The 20,876-nt window shown below is 41.5% G+C and overlaps 1 protein-coding gene across 1 annotated transcript in view; it reads left to right on the top strand.

Moving 5' to 3' along the window:
- Nucleotides 1-20,876, top strand: part of LOC129854046 (neural-cadherin-like) — a 197,636-nt gene that overhangs the window by 131,760 nt on the left and 45,000 nt on the right. The window contains exon 21 of the mRNA XM_055920669.1: nt 9,764-9,990. Coding sequence (XP_055776644.1) covers nt 9,764-9,990 — 227 coding nt within the window. The remainder of the gene's footprint in view (nt 1-9,763; nt 9,991-20,876) is intronic.

The raw sequence follows: 20,876 nt of genomic DNA, 5'->3' as shown, positions 1-20,876 counted from the left end.
TTAATCTACAGTAGAGCCGTCTGGTTTCGTACACTTCTTAGCTGGGTATTTCGAGTGCATCCTCTAAACGACAACAATATCCACTGCGTTTAGAGAGCTGTAGAGTGTGTATTGATTGAAATGGCTCATGCCATAAAAGGTCTGTTGAAGTTGAACAATATGTCAACAACTGCTATAGTGCTGAGACCTGAGCCAGCTGAACCTAGAGTGCAATTTCACTAACCCTATCAGTCCTGAGACCCCAGTTTTTCATTTATCTGACTTATCTGCATGTAATATTATGTATTTATATTTATCCTCACAGTTAAGTGTTTTACCGTGTTCTTTTTAGGAAAACCAGGGATACATGTAGAACAATTTGACATAAACAGTTGCATTCATGAGTTTATTGACATTATTTTTTATAATAATAAAATCAGTAAGGTCCGCCAAATCAAAAAACAGATAAAAATGAATTTAGATAAATACTGTAAGTACAGAAATTGTTTCATTGGTGGGAAATTAATATTCAACTAGTCAGTTTCAACTGTGTGGAGTTTGGAGTTTGTGACAGCAGCTATGTGAGCTTATTACAGTATTATAGACACTATGTCCTGGGATGCCCTAGATTAAGCCCTTACCTTCTAACAGCTCTTGTGTAGCTTGTGAGCATCATAGAGCAATGTGTGTGTTCGTGGGAGTCTCCGATTTTCATAGAGAGCTTTTAGTAGTTTGTAGCGGAAACCATTCAGACTATACAGACGTTTTTATTAAAAGACCCGGCCCCGGGCCTCTTCGGGATCCACCCTTGTCTCACAAACACCGATCTAGCTCAGCCCCCATTAATCCCACAGACTCGGTTGGTATCTACGGACGTAGGAGAAATAGGTGAATCCAATGGGACAACCCCGAAATTTGTAGCTGAAACACACAATGTTTAAACAGGGTTAGAAGTCCAAAACTTTCGGTGTTAAAACTTTCGGTTAAATATACATTTGTAGACACAACCCAGAACATTTTAAATGTCAACACCAAGACTGCCCCCAATCCAAATGCATTTGTAAACAGCAATTACCTGAAGAGAATTGGAATTGTTGGAAGCCATTTTCAGGTTGTTTCACAAATAAAGCACTCTGTAAACATTCTCATGGATTCCAAGTCTGAAGGATTATCGAAAAATTCTACTTATAGTATTACTGACATAGCCTCGATGACATTTTAAATTCCATTTCAAGAGCAAATGTGGAAGGCAATAAGGACATGTACTGTTAAATCTTCTTCTGGGAGATTAAGGCTCTTTGTGGTAAACTCACAGGAGAAATTGATTGAAAGGTGAAATGGGTGATAAATAGTGAATCCTTTAGACGCCCACACCAGTTCACATAAGCATATAAACGCAGCAAAAAAAGAAACGTCCCTTTTTCAGGACCCTGTCTTTCAAAGATAATTGGTAAAAATCCAAATAACTTCACAGATCTTCATTGTAAAGGGTTAAAACACTGTTTCCCATGCTTGTTCAATGAACCATAAACAATTAATGAACATGCACCTGTGGAACGGTCGTTAAGACACTAACAGCTTACAGACGGTAGGCAATTAAGGTCACAGTTATGAAAACTTAGGACACTAAAGAGGCCTTTCTACTGACTCTTAAAAACACCAAAAGAAAGATGCCCAGGGTCCCTACTCATCTGCGTGAACATGTCTTAGGCTACAGGGAGACAAGGCGGACAGGTGCTCGTCCTTGCAGTGGCAGACCACGTGTAACAACACCTGCACAGGATCGGTACATCCGATCATCACTTGCGGGACAGGATGGCAACAACAACTGTTCGAGTTACACCAGGAACGCACAATCCCTCCATCAGTGCTCAGACTGTCCACAATAGGCTGAGAGAGGCTGAGAGAGGCTGGACTGAGGGCTTGTAGGCCTGTTGTAAGGCAGGTCCTCACCAGACATCACCAGCAACAACGTCGCCTATGGTGACAAACCCACCGTCGCTGGACCAGACAGGACTGGCAAAAAGTGCTCTTCGCTGACGAGTCATGGTTTTGTCTCATCAGGGGTGATGGTCGGATTTGCGTTTATTGTCGAAGGAATGAGCATTACACCGAGGCCTGTACTCTGGAGCGGGATCGATTTGGAGGTGGAGGGTCTGTCATGGTCTGGGGTTGTGTGTCACAGCATCATCGGACTGAGCTTGTTGTCATTGCAGGCAATCTCAACGCAATGCGTTACAGAGAAGGCATCCTCCTCCCTCATGTGGTACCCTTCCTGCAGGCTCATCCTGACATGACCCTCCAGCATGACAATGCCACCAGCCATACTGCTCGTTCTGTGTATGATTTCCTGCAAGACAGGAATGTCAGTGTTCTGCCATGGCCAACGAAGAGTCCGGATCTCAATCCCATTGAGCACGTCTGGGACCTGTTGGATCGGAGGGTGAGGGCTAGGGCCATTCCCCCCAGAAATGTCCGGGAACTTGCAGGTGCCTTGGTGGAAGAGTGGGGTAACATCTCACAGCAAGAACTGGCACATCTGGTGCAGTCCATGAGGAGGAGATGCATTGCAATACTTAATGCAGCTGGTGGACACACCAGATACTTAATGACTATTACTTTTGATTTGACCCCCCCCCCCCCCTTCGATCAGGGACATATTATTCAATTTCTGTTCGTCACATGTCTGTGGAACTTGTTCAGTTTATGTCTCAGTTGTTGAATCTTGTTATGTTCATACAAATATTTACACATGTTAAGTTTGCTGAAAATAAACGCAGTCGACAGTGAGAGGACGTTTCTTTTTTTGCTGAGTTTAGTACATCCTTAAAGAAACACACACAACACACACACACACACAACACACACAGCTTTATTTTTGTGAAATTTCAGGACTTTGTGGGGAGTAAAAAATGATGACCATTAAAAATCCTATTTTCCCTAACCCTTAATTAACCTAAACCTAACTTTAACCCTAACCTTAACCCCAAAACCTAACCCGAAACCTAACACTAACCTTAGAATTACAATGGACCAGTGCATTTCAAGGTAAACACCTCCATAAACAGACATACTACAAACCTAACATTAAACCATATCCCTATCCCTATCCCTAACCTAAACACCGAAACACAAAATCTAACCCTTAAGATTAAAATAACATTTTAACAAATTCAGGACATGAAAAAAGTCCAGACTTTTCAAGCAATTTATTGTTTCCCTACCTTGTTAGTACATTCAAGTGAATTATTAGGACGTTGGGGTGCTGATAAGGAAGGAAACAAGTACACACACTCTCACTCTGTTTCTCTCTCTCTCTCAAATGCACAGCCCTCTGGGGAATGTCTAGTATGTTGAATAAAGAACTTTGAAACAGCTTGAGTGTGCCCTTTTCTGGCTGTGAGATTAGTTTGAAAAAGTTCAAAGTTTAATCCCTCTATCCCTCATTCCATTCCTCCCCCATCCCTTCCTTCTGCCTAACTCTGGGGCCCATCTCACCTGTTTGCATCTCTCTAAGGTCCTGCTTCAGGGGATCAATAAATAGAGAAATTGGAAAAAATATCTTCAGTTCACCTCTGGGATTAACACCAGTACTAACCTCTGAGTCTGTCTCAAGGTCCTATTGACCCAGTCAACTGAGACCCTCTACTCTGTCACCATCAGCGTGTCTGTCTGCTGACCTGACATGACAGGGGAATGCTAGTCTCTTTTAATGGAGGTAGTTTGTATTTACTGTCCCCTACGTATTTATTTGGACAGTGAAGCTAAAACTGGCTCTGTCCTCCACCATTTTGGATTTGAGATCAAACGTTTTATATGAGGCAACAGTACAGAATGGCACCTTTTATTTTAGGGTATTTTCATACATATCTGTTGTACCATTTAGGAATCAATGCACTTTATGTCTATGTCTAGTCTCCCCATTTGAAGGTGTATAATTATTTTGACAAATTCACTTATATGGTATTAAATTTAGTCAAAAGTTTTGTATTTTAGTCCCAGATTCCTAGCACTCAATGACCTCATCAGGCTTGTGACTCTACAAACGTGTTGGATGCATTTGCAGTTGGTTTTGGTTGTGTTTCGGGTTATGTTGTGCCCCAATAGAAATCAATGGTTAATAATGTATTGTGTCATTTTGGAGTCACTTTTATTGTAAATAAGACTAGAATATGTTTCTGAACACTTCTACATTAATGTGGATGCTACCATGATTATGGATCATAATGAATGAATCATGAATAATGATGAGTGAGAAAGTTACAGATTAAAGTGACTCCAAAATGACACTACATTATTTAAAATGAATTTATATTGGGCACAACATCATCCGAAACACAACCACAGCAAATTGCAAATGCATCCAACAAGTTTGTAGTTACAAGCTTGATGAAGTCATTGCATGCTAGGAATATGAGACCAAATACTAAACTATTGACTAAATGTTATATACTATAAATGAATTTGTCCAAATTCTTATGACACCTTCAAGAATTTTGCCAGCTTTGTGTCACTCAACATTTTTTAAATTACCTTGCTGCTCAACAAACCAATGAGTTAATTCTGTATTTGGTGGCCAAGGTAGCTGGTGGTGTGACTCGAGGTCCCTTTTTGGAGACGGTTAAGGTGCTCTTTCATGTCTGGATCAAATTGTGCCATCAATTCAACCTCTATGAGGAAATGTCCATTTGATGGAGAGTACAGTGTTTCTGTGTGTCCCCTTGGTGCCAGATTTCTAACTGCCAGAGACTGCACAATAACAGTCAGACGTGTCAACCCCTCTCTCCATCTTATCCTTTCATCCTCTCAAGTACCATTTAATGTTTATCAATTGTTTCCATTTTTTAAAATCCTTATTGCCAGTTCTTTCCTTGATTTCATGCAGTTTTGGTGTTCTGGACTGCTCTCGTGTGAAGTCAGCAAAGAACGTGCATGTTTCCAGTCTGTCAGTCCTGAGTTTGCTAAATACATTTTCTTCTTAGAAAAGAGTTTGCAGCAGAAGCAGAAGAGGCTGTTTCTTTCAGAATACACCTACCAACTTCTAGGGATTTTATCACCACTCACCAAGGTCTTCCTGAAATACTGGTGGTGGGAACTTCTTCCATCACTCTCATTCCTTGGGAAAACAAAGTACCTCACTTGGTCCTCTGCAAACTGGTTGTGTCCGAATTCTGTTGGTCAGAACTGAAGGCCAGTCAGCAGGGTTTGTAGACAGTGGTTCATCCTCAGCAGCAGGGTGTGTAGACAGTGGTTCATCCTCAGCAGCAGGATTTGGTGGGGATGCTGCTACAGGCATTTCTAATGGAGAGCACATGGGCATAAGTTGACACAAGTTATTCACAGCATTTATAGTGGTGGAACATCCCACATACAAACCCAGTAATAATACAATACAATCATCATTGTTACCTACAATATGGAAACCTAAAACTTTCCAAAGGGGAAAGTATTTATTTTGTTTATGTTATGCAGGGATATATGTGTGCACCCAGACACACGTGCGTGTGCGCACAAACACACCTGAAGAATCCTGCTGGGGAGAAGTGGAAGCAAATGGGTCTTCATCCTCATCCTCAGGCTCACACAACATTTGTGAAAACACCTGTGTGGCTGAGGAGGTGATGGCTCCTCATCCTGAGGCTTCGAGATCATTTCTGAAAAGGCCTGTGTGGCTGAGGAGGTAGATGGTTCCTCATCCTGGCCAGTGCCAGAGGGTGCTGCAAAATATTTCAGAAGTGCCCCTGAATTTGCATTGAAATACAGTATATGAGTCTGACACCCTGACACCCTAAATACATTATGCACAGTTTATCAAACTTTCAGAATCGGAACCAAATGAACCATACAACCTCCTTGGCTAATTATAGGCATAAGACACCCCAAAAGATTCAATATATCACAAAATAGACCAAATATCAGCATAATAGACGTCTTTTAAAGTTAGCCTACAGCTTTGGAAATTCCCCTTACTGAGCTCAGGACCTAGTCAAAACTATCACAGAAAACCTTCATGATGTCACCTCAATGAAAGTTAACCAAATCCATAATGTGCTAGTTAGGTTGTAATCATTTTGCTGCAGGCTACTATCATGATGAAACTGTGTGAAATGATATCCAATGTTATGTAAGCTAGCTGGACAGAAAACGGAATATTGTAGCCCTATGTGTAATAGCATAGCAACAACATAGCAACATAGACTAACAAACACAAGTGTCATAATAGCCTATTTCATGACATGCATAATATTATACTCATAAAGACATGACATAGCTGCATACCTTTGTCTTTTGCGCGTTTCTCCTCTTCTTCATCCCTCTTTGTCCTAAACTGGGCACCTGATGTCTTAGACCTTTTCTTATCCATTTGTGTTTATTTGGCACTAATACATTACCCATCCCCCAACACTGTCAACCAAGAGTCAAGACTAAACCAATTCACCTTGGTGGTGTGCAGACTGGTTTTCTATTATTCTTAACGATTTCGCACAAACCAGGAAAAAAATGCAACAATATGTCTGTGAAACTACAGTTGAAGTCGGAAGTTTGCATACACTTCGGTTGGAGTCATTAAAACTCGTTTTTCAACCACTCCACACATTTCTTGTTAACAAACTAGTTTTGGCAAGTCAGTGTGAACATCTACTTTGAGCATGACACAAGTCATTTTTACAACAATTGTTTACAGACAGATTATTTCACTACGTACTACGTAATTCCTTCATTATTTCACTACATACTTTGGCGCGAAAAGTGCAAATCAATCCCAGAACAACAGCAAAGGACCTCGGGAAGATGCTGGAGGAAACAGGTAGAAAAGTATCTATATCCACAGTAAAACGAGTCCTATATCGACATAACCTGAAAGGCCACTCAGCAAGGAAGAAGCCACTGCTCCAAAACCGCTATAAAAAAGCCAGACTACGGTTTTCAACTGCACATGGGGACAAAGATCGTACTTTTTGGAGAAATCTGGTCTGATGAAACAAAAATAGAACTGTTTGGCCATAATGACCATCGTTATGTTTGGAGGAAAAAGGGGGAGGCTTGCAAGCCGAAGAAGACCATACCAACCATGAAGCACGGGGGTGGCAGCGTCATGTTGTGGGGTGCTTTGCTGCAGGAGGGACTGGTGCACTTCACAAAATAGATGGCATCATGAGGCAGGAAAACTATGTGGATATACTGAAGCAACATCTCAAGACATCAGTCAGGAAGTTAAAGCTTGGTCATAAATGGGTCTTCCAAATGCACAATGACCCCAAACATACTTCCAAAGTTGTGGCAACATGGCTTAAGGACCACAAAATCAAGATATTGGAGTGACCATCACAAAGCCCTGACCTCAATCCCATAGAAAATGTGTGGGCAGAACTGAAAAAGCGTGTGCGAGCAAGCAGGCCTACAAACCTGACTCAGTTACACCAGCTCTGTCAGGAGGAATGGGCCAAAATTCACCCAACTTATTGTAGGAAGCTTGTGGAAGGCTACCTGAAACGTTTGACCCAAGTTAACCAATTTAAAGGCAATGCTACCAAATACTAATTTAGTGTATGTAAACTTCTGACCCACTGGGAATGTGATGAAAGAAATAAAAGCTGAAATAAATAATTCTCTCTAATATTATTTTGACATTTCACATTCTTAAAATAAAGTGGTGCTCCTAACTGACCTAAGACAGGGAATTTTTACTAGGATTAAATGTCAAGATTTGTGAAAAGCTGAGTTTAATGTATTTGGCTAAGGTGTATGTAAACTTCTGACTACAACTGAATATATTCACAGTATTATGAATGAATTGTGGTTTATTTGGTAGCGTTTCGTAGTGTGACTTATTTACTAATTGCATTAGTAACGTACAAAGTTAGAGGTGCGCTATTTGATAGATTCCCCCGATCCCCCTACCTCGGGCTTCCAGTAGGGAGACCTGAGGTCAACCTACCCCCGCCCCCCTCTCCATCCCGTACTTCTGAGTGGGAGACCTTCCCAGGCAGTAGCCTGCCTAGCTCACAAACTAGAATCAGGGCGCCCACTCTGACACGGTTAATTGACCCACAGTCCCACACGGTGACATGATATCATTGACATGACGTGCAAATGAGCGCTAGAAAACCAATCGCGCAAATGTCACCATTCCAAAGAATTGTGTGCGGTCAGCTGCCCATGTCACCAACACCTAAATCCGCCAGTGTGTGTGTGTGTGTGTGTGTGTGTGTGTGTGTGTGTGTGTGTGTGTGTGTGTGTGTGTGTGTGTGTGTGTGTGTGTGTGTGTGTGTGTGTGTGTGTGTGTGTGTGTGTGTGTGTGCTTGCGTGTGTGTGTGCTTGCGTGTGTGCGACTGCGTACACTTATGTCCACGAGTTCACGTGTGTGTGTATCCCCCTAATGCCCGTGGGAAGGATTGTCGATGTGATCTTTGCTTTGGATCAAAGCCAGGTGACAATCTGTCCCTCCATGTTAAAGAGAGTCCCTGTCTGTCTCCCGCCGCACTGGTAATGAGACCAGACAGACGGCAGTAGCACCGGCAGCAGCATCCTCTCGCTGAATTGCATTTCCATTCTCTTAATGTCAATCTAGGATTCCTCCCTCTGTCTGTTCCCGCGGCCTTAGTCACACTGAGCAACACTGACACTCCTCAGGACCTAATGATCCCAGATTGACACCGCTCAGGTGGTCCCAGCATGACACTTAAAGCCTACCGTCAGCCTGGGGATTAAGAGTGGGAGAGATGAGAGCACACACTGTCAGAAAGTTACACACATGCACTCACATATGCACGTCACATGCACGCACACACGTGCACACACACACACACACACACATTCAGTCAGACAGTTACACACACTAAACTTTGTAGAAACACCCAAATTCAATAACAGGCATTTATTAAACGTTTCATTCATCAGATATGATTATTGGAGCCTTCTCCCTTAAAACAATGTCACTGATGTCATGAAAATTGGATGAAATCTCTTTCCCTTTCCTTCCCACCTGTCTCCTGTGGGCTGAAGAGTTTCGATTGGAGCAGTAGGTGGACCCTGTCTGTGTCAAACAGGGCCCAGGGGACTGAGGGGAGTGGGGCAGAGGTAAAGCCCAGGGCCCCTGCTCCATCCCCAGCTTCCCTCACTCTCCTAATCCCATGCTAGAAGGTGTTGGCTCAATTAGAGGTGGCCTCGGCTCAGGAGCTTTCTCACCTTGGCACCCTCTCCTTAGCAGCGATGCCATGTTCCAAATTGAGGTTGAAGGCTGTACCGTCCTCTACCATCCCCCCTCACCCCCCCCGCTCAATATCCCCGACATGGCCATTGTGGTCTATCTGTGTGAGCGTTGGCTGTGACTGTTACATTGTGTAGCAGGGCTGGGTGGTGTCTGTCTCGCTGGGCCAGGGCCAGTGGCTCTCAGGAGGGGAGAGGAGAGGAGATTGACAGGGCCTGTCAGGTCAGGTCTGGGAACATGGTCCTCGCACGACGTTAATGTTCCTTAAATACATCCAGAGCTGCTTCGAGGACATGCATTGTTCACGAGTACAGCTCTTTATCTTTTAGAAATATATGTCCAGTATTACAGATACGGAGTGTCTCTCTAATAAGAGGACAAGTCACAAGCAGAGCTTGTCTGTTATTCTGTTTACTGCCTGTATGTTTCTCCTGCTCATTGAAGAGATTGTAGGGATGCGTCTGTTTCTGCCTAGGAAAACGAGAGGGAAGAGTCATGTGGCATATGTTGGCTTGTATAACTTTGTTTGTTTGTGTGTCTACTTGTGTGTGTGTGTGTGTGTGTGTGTTGCAGACATCACAGCGAATGAGTTTATTGAGCAGCGTGGTAGCTTGAGGAGTCGTTATGAACTGCTGGTGGACTTCCTGTCGGAGATGTTGGCGGTGGGCGTTGATGACATCAACGTCTTCAGCCTGATGGACGTCAGGGAGAGGACACTGGACGTGCGCTTCGCAGTGCACAGCAGTCCTTTCCTCAGAGCAGAGAAACTCCAGGGATACCTCGCCGCTCACAAGCAAAAGGTACTGTGTAATGATGACCCTGGAAGTGATCCTGTCTGATATACTGGGATTTTCTGTGAGTTCAAAATAAACCTAGAACGATTATGTTAACGAGCCTCACTCAATGTTAAGCGTTAGAAGATGCAACCCTAACTCGACGCCACTGAAAATACACACAGAATTACAGGACAGAAGACATTTACATGTGTGGTCCAATTATGGAAAATGCAGTCACTCAGGGACTGTTGCTAGCCTGTTTTGAAGAGAGGGGGATTTCAATCGAAAACAATATGCAATATGTATTTGTGTAGCCTTGTGTTTTCCCACGTAATGAAAAATATAACCCTCTAGTTTTTTTGAGCTGGTTTATGTGGATGTTACGAATAGATTATGCAACATTGCAATGTCAATTGCTGCATAATATGTCTGAAGCTGCTATTATGGTGCTGTCACTTTGAATACATTAGTTATTGCAGTATTGGACTGTATTCACCAGACCGGCTATAGATCATTGTGGGCTGTGGAGCCTTACAGTGTAGTTGTTACACAGGAACAATCTTTGAAGTTAAACCAGACCATTAAATCGCCTAGTGGTTAACCGCGTTGGGCCAGTAACCAAAAGGTCGCTGGTTCGAATCCCAAAACCGACCAGGTGAAAAACCTTGGCAAGGCACTTAACCCTAATAGTCCTGTCAGTCGGTCTGTATAAGAGCGTGTGTTAAATGACTAAATGTACAATTTCAACCTTTGAACCCGACCCTACTTCACCTTGTTCTGACATCTCTTCATTGAGGCGCACGCTCACTTTCCTCTTTCATGCAGTTGAAAGCTAGAGGGAAATAGGGAGAGAGAGAGAGATGGAGAGGGGGATACACATAGTTGGAGAAGGAGAGGGAAATCAGTGAACGAGAGAGAGAAATAGAGAGAAAGAGAGAGAAGTAAAGAAGAGAGAGAGGTCGTGGATGCTTCAGGTGTGGTTTGTGCTCTTTTCATCTGGATTCCGTGTGCCCCTCTGAAAATACATTGATCACAATGAGATGTGAAGCGTGGCGAGAGAAGATGAGCGCGGAGAGGGAAATAGGGAGGGGGGACAGCTGCGGTTATTAATGTTTGCAATTCTAGAGTAATGGAAATATGAGACAATTATATTTTCTCTCTCTCTCTCTCTGTTTCTGACATGGCAATGGAGATTTCCCTTGCTGGTTGAGCATTTCAATTCTTAGTGCACCCCTGAGAGTTTTAAGAAAGTACATATTGGTTTCCTGTGGTTAAATTCATTGATATGTAGACCAAGTTCTATCTTCCTCTTGTAGAAGTAATAAGCCAGCTAGAGAGAAGGGATGTTCTGGTTGATTTCGGGAGAGTGAAAGAGGACCCTTTTGTGTCGTAGATCACTGCTTCCAGGCCTTTTGTTGTGAGACTTCACTTCTGGGTTCTGTGTTGTCTGGGTACATGGACAATCCAAAAATTATTATAAGTAAGTTATATCGAAATATCAAAGCATAGCCCTACATACTCCTTGTCAGTGTCTTGCCAGTAGATGATATTGTGTAGGAAAATGCCACCCCTAAGTCACATAATAAAAACGCCGTTTTGAAGTACACTACATGACCAAAAGTATGTGGACATCATTCCAAAATCATGGGCATTAATATGGAGTTGGTCCCCCCCTTTGCTGCTATAACATCCTCCACTCTTCTGGTAAGGCTTTTCACTAGATGTTGGAGCATTGCTGCAGGGACTTGCTTCCATTCAGCCACAAAAGCATTAGTGAGGTTGGTCGGGCACTGATGTTTGGTGGTTAGGCCTGGCCCGCAGTCGGTGTTCCAATTCATCCCAAAGGTGTTCGACGGGGTTGAGGTCAGGGCTCTGTGCAGGCCAGTCAAGTTCTTCCACACTGATCAGAAATTGTATGCTGTAGTGTTGATTTCCCTTCACTGGAACTAAGGGGCCTAGGCCGAACCATGAAAAACAGCCCCCGACCATTATTCCTCCTCCACCAAACTTTACAGTTGGCACTATGCATTCGGGCAGGTAGCGTTCTCAGATTGGTGAAGCGTGATTCATCACTCCAAAGAACACGCTTCCACTGCTCCAGAGTCCAATGGTGGTGAGCTTTACATCACTCCAGCCTACGCTTTGTATTGCGCATGGTGATCTTAGGCGTGGTGTGAGGCTGCTCGGACATGGAAACCCATTTCCCAACAAACAGTTCTTGTGCTGACGTTGCTTCCAGAGGCAGTTTGGAACTCGGTAGTGAGTGTTGCATTTTTACGGAAATGTTTGTCTATGGAGATTGGCTGTGTGCTCGATTTTACACACCTGTCAGCAACGGGTGTGGCTGAAGTAGCCGAATCTACTAATTTGAAGGGGTGTCCACATATTTTTGTATATATAGTGTATATTCTAGCTCTGTTGGTGATTGGCTCAGGGTCTGTCGATTGTGAATAGGACATGTGATATTGGTTGAGTTGTGAGTGTGAGTGTAGTGATGGAACAGGCACGGGGAGAGGGAGCTCCTGATGTTTGTAACTTTTAAACAGTGTTTTATTTGTTGCCCCTGATCTCTAAGAGCCCATCCCTACCCTATCTCCTCCTGTATGCCCTTCTCCCCTCTCCTCTTCCCGCTCTCTCCCAGTGTGTGTGTCTCTGGCTTTGAACACTCAAGATCCCCCTGTAGCCTGCTGGGATTGAGGAAGTGGAAATCTCAGCATGCTCCTCTCCAAAGGGCTCTCCTCTCTTCTCCACATTTACCCCTCTGTTTTCCACCTCATATCCCCCTTATGCCCTGCTGCCCCCCCTCCCCTCTCCTCGTCTCCCACTCAACTCCTCACATACACATACCCTGCGATGTGGCACAGGCAGAGACACACTCACAGAAATAGATAATGTCTAAAAACTTGAGGTGAGAGACACTTCACACAGTGGCAGAAATAGATAATGCCTAAAAACATGAGGTGAGAGACACTTCACACAGTGGCAGAAATAGATAATGCCTAAAAACATGAGGTGAGAGACACTTCGCACAGTGACAGGGTGAAGTAGGAAAATAAGTTTTCTGGTAACAAATTCTATGAAGTCCACATTAATAATGCATTATACAGCATTATACATATACTCATAATGCACTATGATAGAGTAACAATGCAGTATAAACCAGTGGCGGTCAGTGCTGTTTAAGATAAGGGAGGACGATTTATTTTTTATGAGCATGGCCTTATTTCTATTACAGCATATTGGATGACTCTCATTCAAATTCCATTCACCCAGTTCAATGTAACACCGATAGGTTTAGGCTACTACATGATACTCACATTTTCCCTATATCCATCATGAGGTTGCTACAACCTAGCCTATGAATTCAAGTTTACAACGTAGGTGCACACAGGTCGAGAGACAAATTTGTGGTGACAGACAGTGACAGATGGACAGACAGTGACATTTAGTCCCACCTTGCACACTCTTGCCTGCATCTAGTTGATGTAGTGTGTAATCATTAGTCCAACAGTTGCAAACAAGAGTTTCTATTGGACAAATTCATGTATGTTTATCCCCGTTTTGTTCCGTTTGCTTCCGTTTAAGAAACTTTTTCAACATAATCGGTGGAATGAATACTCCCCTGATCACGTGTAAACACAGTTCACTTTCATAGCAGCCACGTTGTATTCCTTCTCACATTCATGCACTCTCCCTTCACCTCTTCCCTTCACTTGTGGACTTCAATGCACAGCACATCAGCTGTATGTGACCAGGCGAAATAGTCTTTCCTAACCAAACCACTACACACAGCCTACATCGTTGTCACCATATTTTCTAAAGTAATGTCATAATCAGCATAACTAATAGAACTAACACGTTAGTAAACCCGCTACAATCATGCAGTAATGTTAGTGTACAGTCAGTAAGTAGTTACACCGCCGGGCCGCAGTGGCAATAGATGAGTAATACCAAAAGCTTACATTGACTTGGAAGAGTTCCAGTGTTGTGTTGGAAAGTCATAGCCAGCTAACATAGCATCCCTCTGTTTGATGCGGGGGTGTTTCAGTTGGCTAAACTAGCTAGCTGCATTTGCTTGTGAAACTGAAAGTGAAAAAATTTATGAAATTTCTTTTGCTTCTCCTTCATTTTGGCAGAGATCAATTTGTTTAAAACTGTTCAACTATTGTCTTTCTCTCACCACATTGTATACACTGCAGTGCTAGCTAGCTGTAGCTTATGATTTCAGTTGTAGATCATTTCTCTGATCCTTTGATTGGGTGTACAACATGTCAGTTCAATCTGCAAGAGTACGGAAGTTGTCATAATTACTGTGTAAGTCTATGGAAGGGGGTGAGAACCATGAGCCTCCTAGGTTTTGTATTGAAGTCAATGTACACAGAGGAGGACGGAAGCTAGCTGTCCTACGGCTACAGCATGGTGCTACGCTACAGAATGCTGTTGAGGCTGCTGTAGACCTTCTTTGCATAATAGTGTGGTTTAATCAGTTATTCGGTGACGCGATTTTATTTCGTATAGTTTTATCTAAAAAGGATAACTTTCTAAATGTTTTACAATTATTTTTTTTTATGAAATTCATTGAGGAGGATGGTCCTCCCCTTTCTCCTCTAAGAAGCCTTCACTGATATAAAAATAGTTATAGACACACATAAAGACTCATAGGCTTATAATTCCGTATATCAATACTCATAATGTATTATAAGTATAATCATAATCACTTTTTATTTACAGCAACATAGTGTTTTAGAATTGCTGGTGACTTTTTCCTCAACGATCATACAGCATTATAATTACCATCAGTGTGATACATTTCTAACGTTTTTATCAATGAGCAGCAAGTTATTATTACTGCCTCATAACCTTTGTTATGGTGTATAGCATACTTATAAAGTCATATTTGATTGTTTTAGGTAAAGTGATGAAATGCCAAAGGCAGACAGATAATAATACACCATAAACTGTTACTATACAATTATAAAGTGGTCATTGTCTGCTTTCGGCGAATGAAACTCTGCCCGTTTCATGGTGACACAACACAAAGCTCTTCATTCTTTCTCAAACATAATATAAATTGCCTCAAGATCTTACAGATGTAGGATCTTAATGTGAGCTAGTTTGCTACAGCAAGAAAATAATCCTGAAGCAACAGGAAATGTGAATTATTTATGTGGATTATAAGTAATGGACAATTGTGAAGGGGTTGATACATTTTTTGTAATTACAAGCTACAAAAGCCTTTTTCAACCTCGAAATAAATTAAAGGAAAGTCCTCCTGCAACAGGGGGACCAAATTAAGACCCAACATATGTACAATTGGCACACCTGCATATTATATTAACATAAATAGTTCACGAAAAAAGAAAAAGGCAAATGAAAAAGCCAAAGCCCCGTGCGACACAATGATACAATAACATTAATATTTACATTAACATTGCTCAGCGCGAATGGCATGTACCAATTGACTCTCAGCTTACGTAGAATGAGCAACACAAATGAGGAAAAGGTTGATGGTTGTACTCGATATTTTTTTTGAAATGAAAAGCATGAATTTCAGCACCTCGTAGAAAGACCGCAGTTGTACAGGACAAACATAGGTACACAACTCAACTCAGCCTCGATATAAGAGAACGGGGCTGAGAGTTCCTCAGCTATAAGTGATTACGATTATACTTATAATGCATTATGAGTATTGGCATACAGACTTGTGAGTCTACATGAGTCTTTATGTGTGTCTATAACGATGCCTATGCTGTATTATTAGGCTTATACTGTATTATTACTCTCATAGTGCATTGTGAGAACATGTATAATGCTGTATAATATATTATGAGATCTTGTACAATGCTGTATAATGCATTATGCATATGGTATTCATAGAAAGTGTTACCACTTTTATTGTATTTTAAAGCTGCGATATGTAACTTTGTGGGTGACTCGACCAAATTCAAAATGTGAGTTATAGATCTGTCATTCTCATTGAAAGCCTAAGAAGCGGTATGTCTGTTCTGTTTTTTCATCTTTTACTTTCGGTTCTGTACACCAGCATCAAACAGCTGAAAATACAATACATTTGGTAATTGAAAAGATATTTCACAGCGGCTTGAACGGTACAATGATTCTCTCGACTTGCTTGTTTTGTCACATGAACTGAAATTAGGAGAACTATTAGAAATGTTTGCTACCATGAAATGGGGGAGGTAGCCGAGTGGTTAGAGTGGTGGGCCAGTAACCACAAGGTTGCTAGATCAAATCCCAAGCGGACAAAGTAAAAATCTGTCATTCTGCCCCTGAACAAGGCAGTTAATCCACTGTTCCTAGACCGTCATTGTAAATAAGAATGTGTTCTTAACTGACTTGCCTAATTAAATAAAGGTTAACCTGTCTAGGATCAGCGTGGCGCTAGCGGCACACCCCCCCCCCCCCACTGAAAAACCAGTGCCGCGAAATTCAAAAAAAATATTTTTTTAAAATATTTAACTTTCACACATTAAAGTCCAATACAGCTAATGAAAGACACAGATCTTATGAATCCAGTCAACATTTCCGATTTTTAAAATGTTTTACAGGGAAGACACAATATGTAAAGATGTACATCTATTACCTAAAAACACATTAGCATAATCCACCATCTTTTATTTGTCCACCAACACCAGTAGCCATCACCAATTCGGCTAAACTAAGATATTTATAGCCCCTAACCAACAAAAAAACTCATTAGATGACAGTCTGATAACATATTTATGGTATGGGATAGGTTTTGTTAGAAAAAAGTGCATATTTCAGGTATATGGCATAGTTTACAATTGCACCCACCATCACAAATGGACTAGAATAATTACAATGAGCAACGTGTTTACCTAACTACTAATCATCAAACATTTCGTAAAAATACACAGCATACACGAATCGAAAGACACAGATCCTGTGAATACAGACAATATTTCAGATTTTCTAAGTGTCTTACAGCGAAAACACAATAAATCGTTATATTAGCTTAGCACATAGCAATTAGCAGCCCAGCATTGATTCTAGCCAAAGTGAGCGATAAAAGTCAACATCGCCAAAAGATATTAATTTTTTCACTAACCTTCTCAGAATTCTTCCGATGACACTCCTGTAACATCACATTACAACATGCATATACAGTTTGATCGAAAATGTTTATATTTAGCCACCAAAATCATGGTTAGACAATGTGAAATGTAGACAAGCTGGTAAAGAAAATGTCCTTGCGCCACTTAGACAGTGATCTACTCTTATACATAAATACTCATAAACGTGACTAAAAAATATAGGGTGGACAGGGATTGATAGACAATTTAATTCTTAATACAATTGCGTTATTACATTTTTTAATTTATCCTTACTTTTCAATACAGTTTGCGCCAAGCGAAGCTACGTCAAAAAACATGGCGTCCTAAGCCACTAAAATGTTTCGACAGAAACACGATTTATCATAATAAAAATGTCCTACCTTGAGCTGTTCTTCCATCAGTATCTTGGGCAAAGGATCCTTTCTTGGGAGAAATCGTCTTTTGGTGGAAAGCTGTCCTCTTGCCATGTGGAAATGTCAACTGAGTTCGGGATGAACTGAAAAGCATGCCCAACTTTTCACATCGTTGCAAAAATAAATGTCCCAAAATCGCACTAAACGGATATAAATTGCTATAAAACGCTTTAAATTAACTACCTTATGATGTTTTTAACTCCTATAACGAGTGAAAAGATGACCGGAGAAATATAACAGGCTAAACTAACGCTTGGAACAGGAGAGGGTCGGTGTCTTCCACGCGCGTTACGCAGCAAGAAAAGACTTGCTAGCTAAAGGTTTTTTTCATTTGTAGGGCCTGTGAACGAGCAATCGAGCCCGTTGGAATCGTCATCACGTAAAGGCATCCAGGGGAAGACGTAAGAAGTGTCCGTATAGTCATAGCAACAACAGTGCCCTTTTAACTGACTTCAGAAAAGTGGCCAACATTTCTCAAATCTGACTCCATGTCAGGGAAATTGCTGTAGAATGGGCTCTGTTCCACTTAGAGACAAAATTTCAACTCCTATAGAAACTATAGACTGTTTTCTATCCAATAATAATAATAATATGCATATTGTACGATCAAGGATTTTGTGGGAAGCCGTTTAAAAAATTAGGCACATTAGCATAAATAGTCTAAACAGCGCCCCCATCCCCAACAGGTTAAATAAATAATTTCCACCTTTAAATGGTTGGTAGCATAAACATAACCACATGTTTTGTTTGCATTAGTATATACATCAAAAGTCCCAGTGCAACGTCACACCTCACTTTTCTATTTGTATTACATAAAACCAATTAGAATGTCAAAGTGATGTCGGAAAATGCTTTTCCGGGTTGTGATGTAATATCGAGGACGGATGTTTGTACTTATAGGTAACCAGATCGTTACTATAACTAAGTTACTAAGTCTTTGACCACACTGTTGTTACATTGGTGAGTAAAAACCAATGCTTCCTACCTTTTAACCATTGGATTTGGGCTTTGTTGGTTGCAGAGCAGGTGCTGCAGTGTATTGATGTTTAGAGGGATGGGTTTGAGACTGAAGGTTGTTTTAATCTAGACTCCATTTTGTTCTGGTCCCCAGTTTGACCAGCGACAGTGACCTTGTGAGACAGCATTTTATTTCGTCAAGCAAGAACATGATCAGCTTACCATCAGAGCACATAATGGACATTTGTTTCACGTCATTACCAGCAACAACCAAACGGCTGTACTGGACATGCTGCTAAGTACTGCTAATGAGCATGATGATTTTAGCTCTAGTGTGTAATTATGGTTTGTTTGTATGACTGACTGTATCATTAAATGACGGTTCAGCTGGTCTTCTCTACGAACGTAGCCATTATGCACCCTCCTGTCTGATTGGCTTACCTAGAGACCGAGATATATATTTGTTTATTTATTTATTTTCCCTTATATACTTTAACTATTTGCACGTCATTACATCACTGCATATATACATTATATATCATTTTAAATGTCTTTATTCTTTTGGAATTTTTGTAACTGTAATGTATTGTTTATTGTTTATTTCAAATTTGTTGATGATCTATTTTACTTGCTTTGGCAATGTAAACATTTGTTTCCTATGCCAATAAGAGCATCTTCCCCAATATTTGTAACTAAGGACGAATCACCCCAATCCACAAAAGTGTAGACAAATTTGACCCCAATAACTACCGTGGGATGTGCATCAACAGCAACCTTGGGAAAATCCTCTGCATTATCATTAACAGCAGACTCATACATTTCCTCAGTGAAATAAATGTACTGAGCAAATGTCAAATTGGCTTTTGACCAAATTATCATACGACAGACCACGTATTCACCCTGCACACCCTAATTGACAAACAAACAAACCAAAACAAAGTCAAAGTCTTCTCATGCATTGTGGATTTAAAAAAAAGCCTTCGACTTAATTTGGCATGAGGGTCTGCTATTCCAATTTATTGGAAAGTGGTGTTGAGGGAAAAACATACAATGTTATAACATCCATGTACACAAACAACAAGTGTGCGGTTAAAATTGGCAAAAAACACACACATTTCCCACAGGGCCGTGGAGTGAGACAGGGATGCAGCTTAAGCCCCACCCTCTTCAACATATATATCAACAAATTGGCGAGGGCGCTAGAACAGTCTGCAGCACCCGGCCTCACCCTACTAGAATCTGAAATCAAATGTCTACTGTTTGCTGATGATCTGGTGATTCTATCTCCAACCAAGGAGGGCCTACAGCAGCACCTAGATCTTCTACACAGATTCTACCAGACCTCAAATACTTGAATCAGTTATAGAACCCACTTCCCTTTATGGTTGTGAGGTCTGGGGTCCACTCACCAACGAACAATTCACAAAATGGGACAAACACCAAAGTTAAACTCTGCATGCAGAATTCTGCAAAAATATCCTCTGTGTACAACGTAAAACACCAAATAATGCATGCACAGCAGAATTAGGCCGATACCTGCTAATTATCAAAATCCAGGCAAAAGCTGTTAAATTCTACAAACACCTAAAAGGAAGCGATACCCTAACCTTCCATAACAAAGCCATCACCTACAGAGAGATGAACCTGGAGAAGAGTCCCCTAAGCAAGCTGGTCCTGGTGTAACGGCTTCTCTCCTCCTCTTCGTCTGAAGAGGAGGAGTAGGGATCAGACCAAAATGCAGCGGGTTGTGAAGACATAATGAATATTTATTAACAGAACGACGAAACACGAAAACTCTTTAACAAACTACAAAACAAATAAACAACGTAGACTGACCTAAAACATGAGAACTTACAAATACACGAAGAACGCACGAACAGGTACAGACTACAAACCAACGCTACAGTCCCGTGTGGTACGAACATACATACAGACACGGAAGACAATCACCCACAAACAAACAGTGTGAACAACCTACCTAAATATGGTTCTCAATCAGAGGAAACGTAAAACACCTGTCCCTGATTGAGAACCATATCAGGCTAATAGACAATGAACCTAAACATAGAAACACATAACATAGAATGCCCACCCCAACTCACGCCCTGACCATACTAAACAAATACAAAAACAAGGAAAACAGGTCAGGAACGTGACACCTGGGGCTCTGTTCACAAACACAAACTGACCCAACAGAGCCCCAGGACAGCAACACAATTAGACCCAACCAAATCATGAGGAAACAAAAAGATATAATTACTTGACACATTGGAAAGAATTTTAAAAAATACTGAGCAAACTAGAATGTTATTTGGCCCTAAACAGAGAGTACACAGTGGCAGAATACCTGACTACTGTGACTGACCCAAACTTAAGGAAAGCTTTGACTATGTACAGACTCAGTGAGCATAGTCTTGCTATTGAGAAAGGCCGCCGTTGGCAGACC

This window comes from Salvelinus fontinalis, chromosome 4 (genome assembly GCF_029448725.1).
Source record: "Salvelinus fontinalis isolate EN_2023a chromosome 4, ASM2944872v1, whole genome shotgun sequence".
NCBI classification, from domain to species: Eukaryota; Metazoa; Chordata; class Actinopteri; order Salmoniformes; family Salmonidae; genus Salvelinus; species Salvelinus fontinalis.
This window is presented reverse-complemented; position numbering and strand designations above follow the sequence as displayed.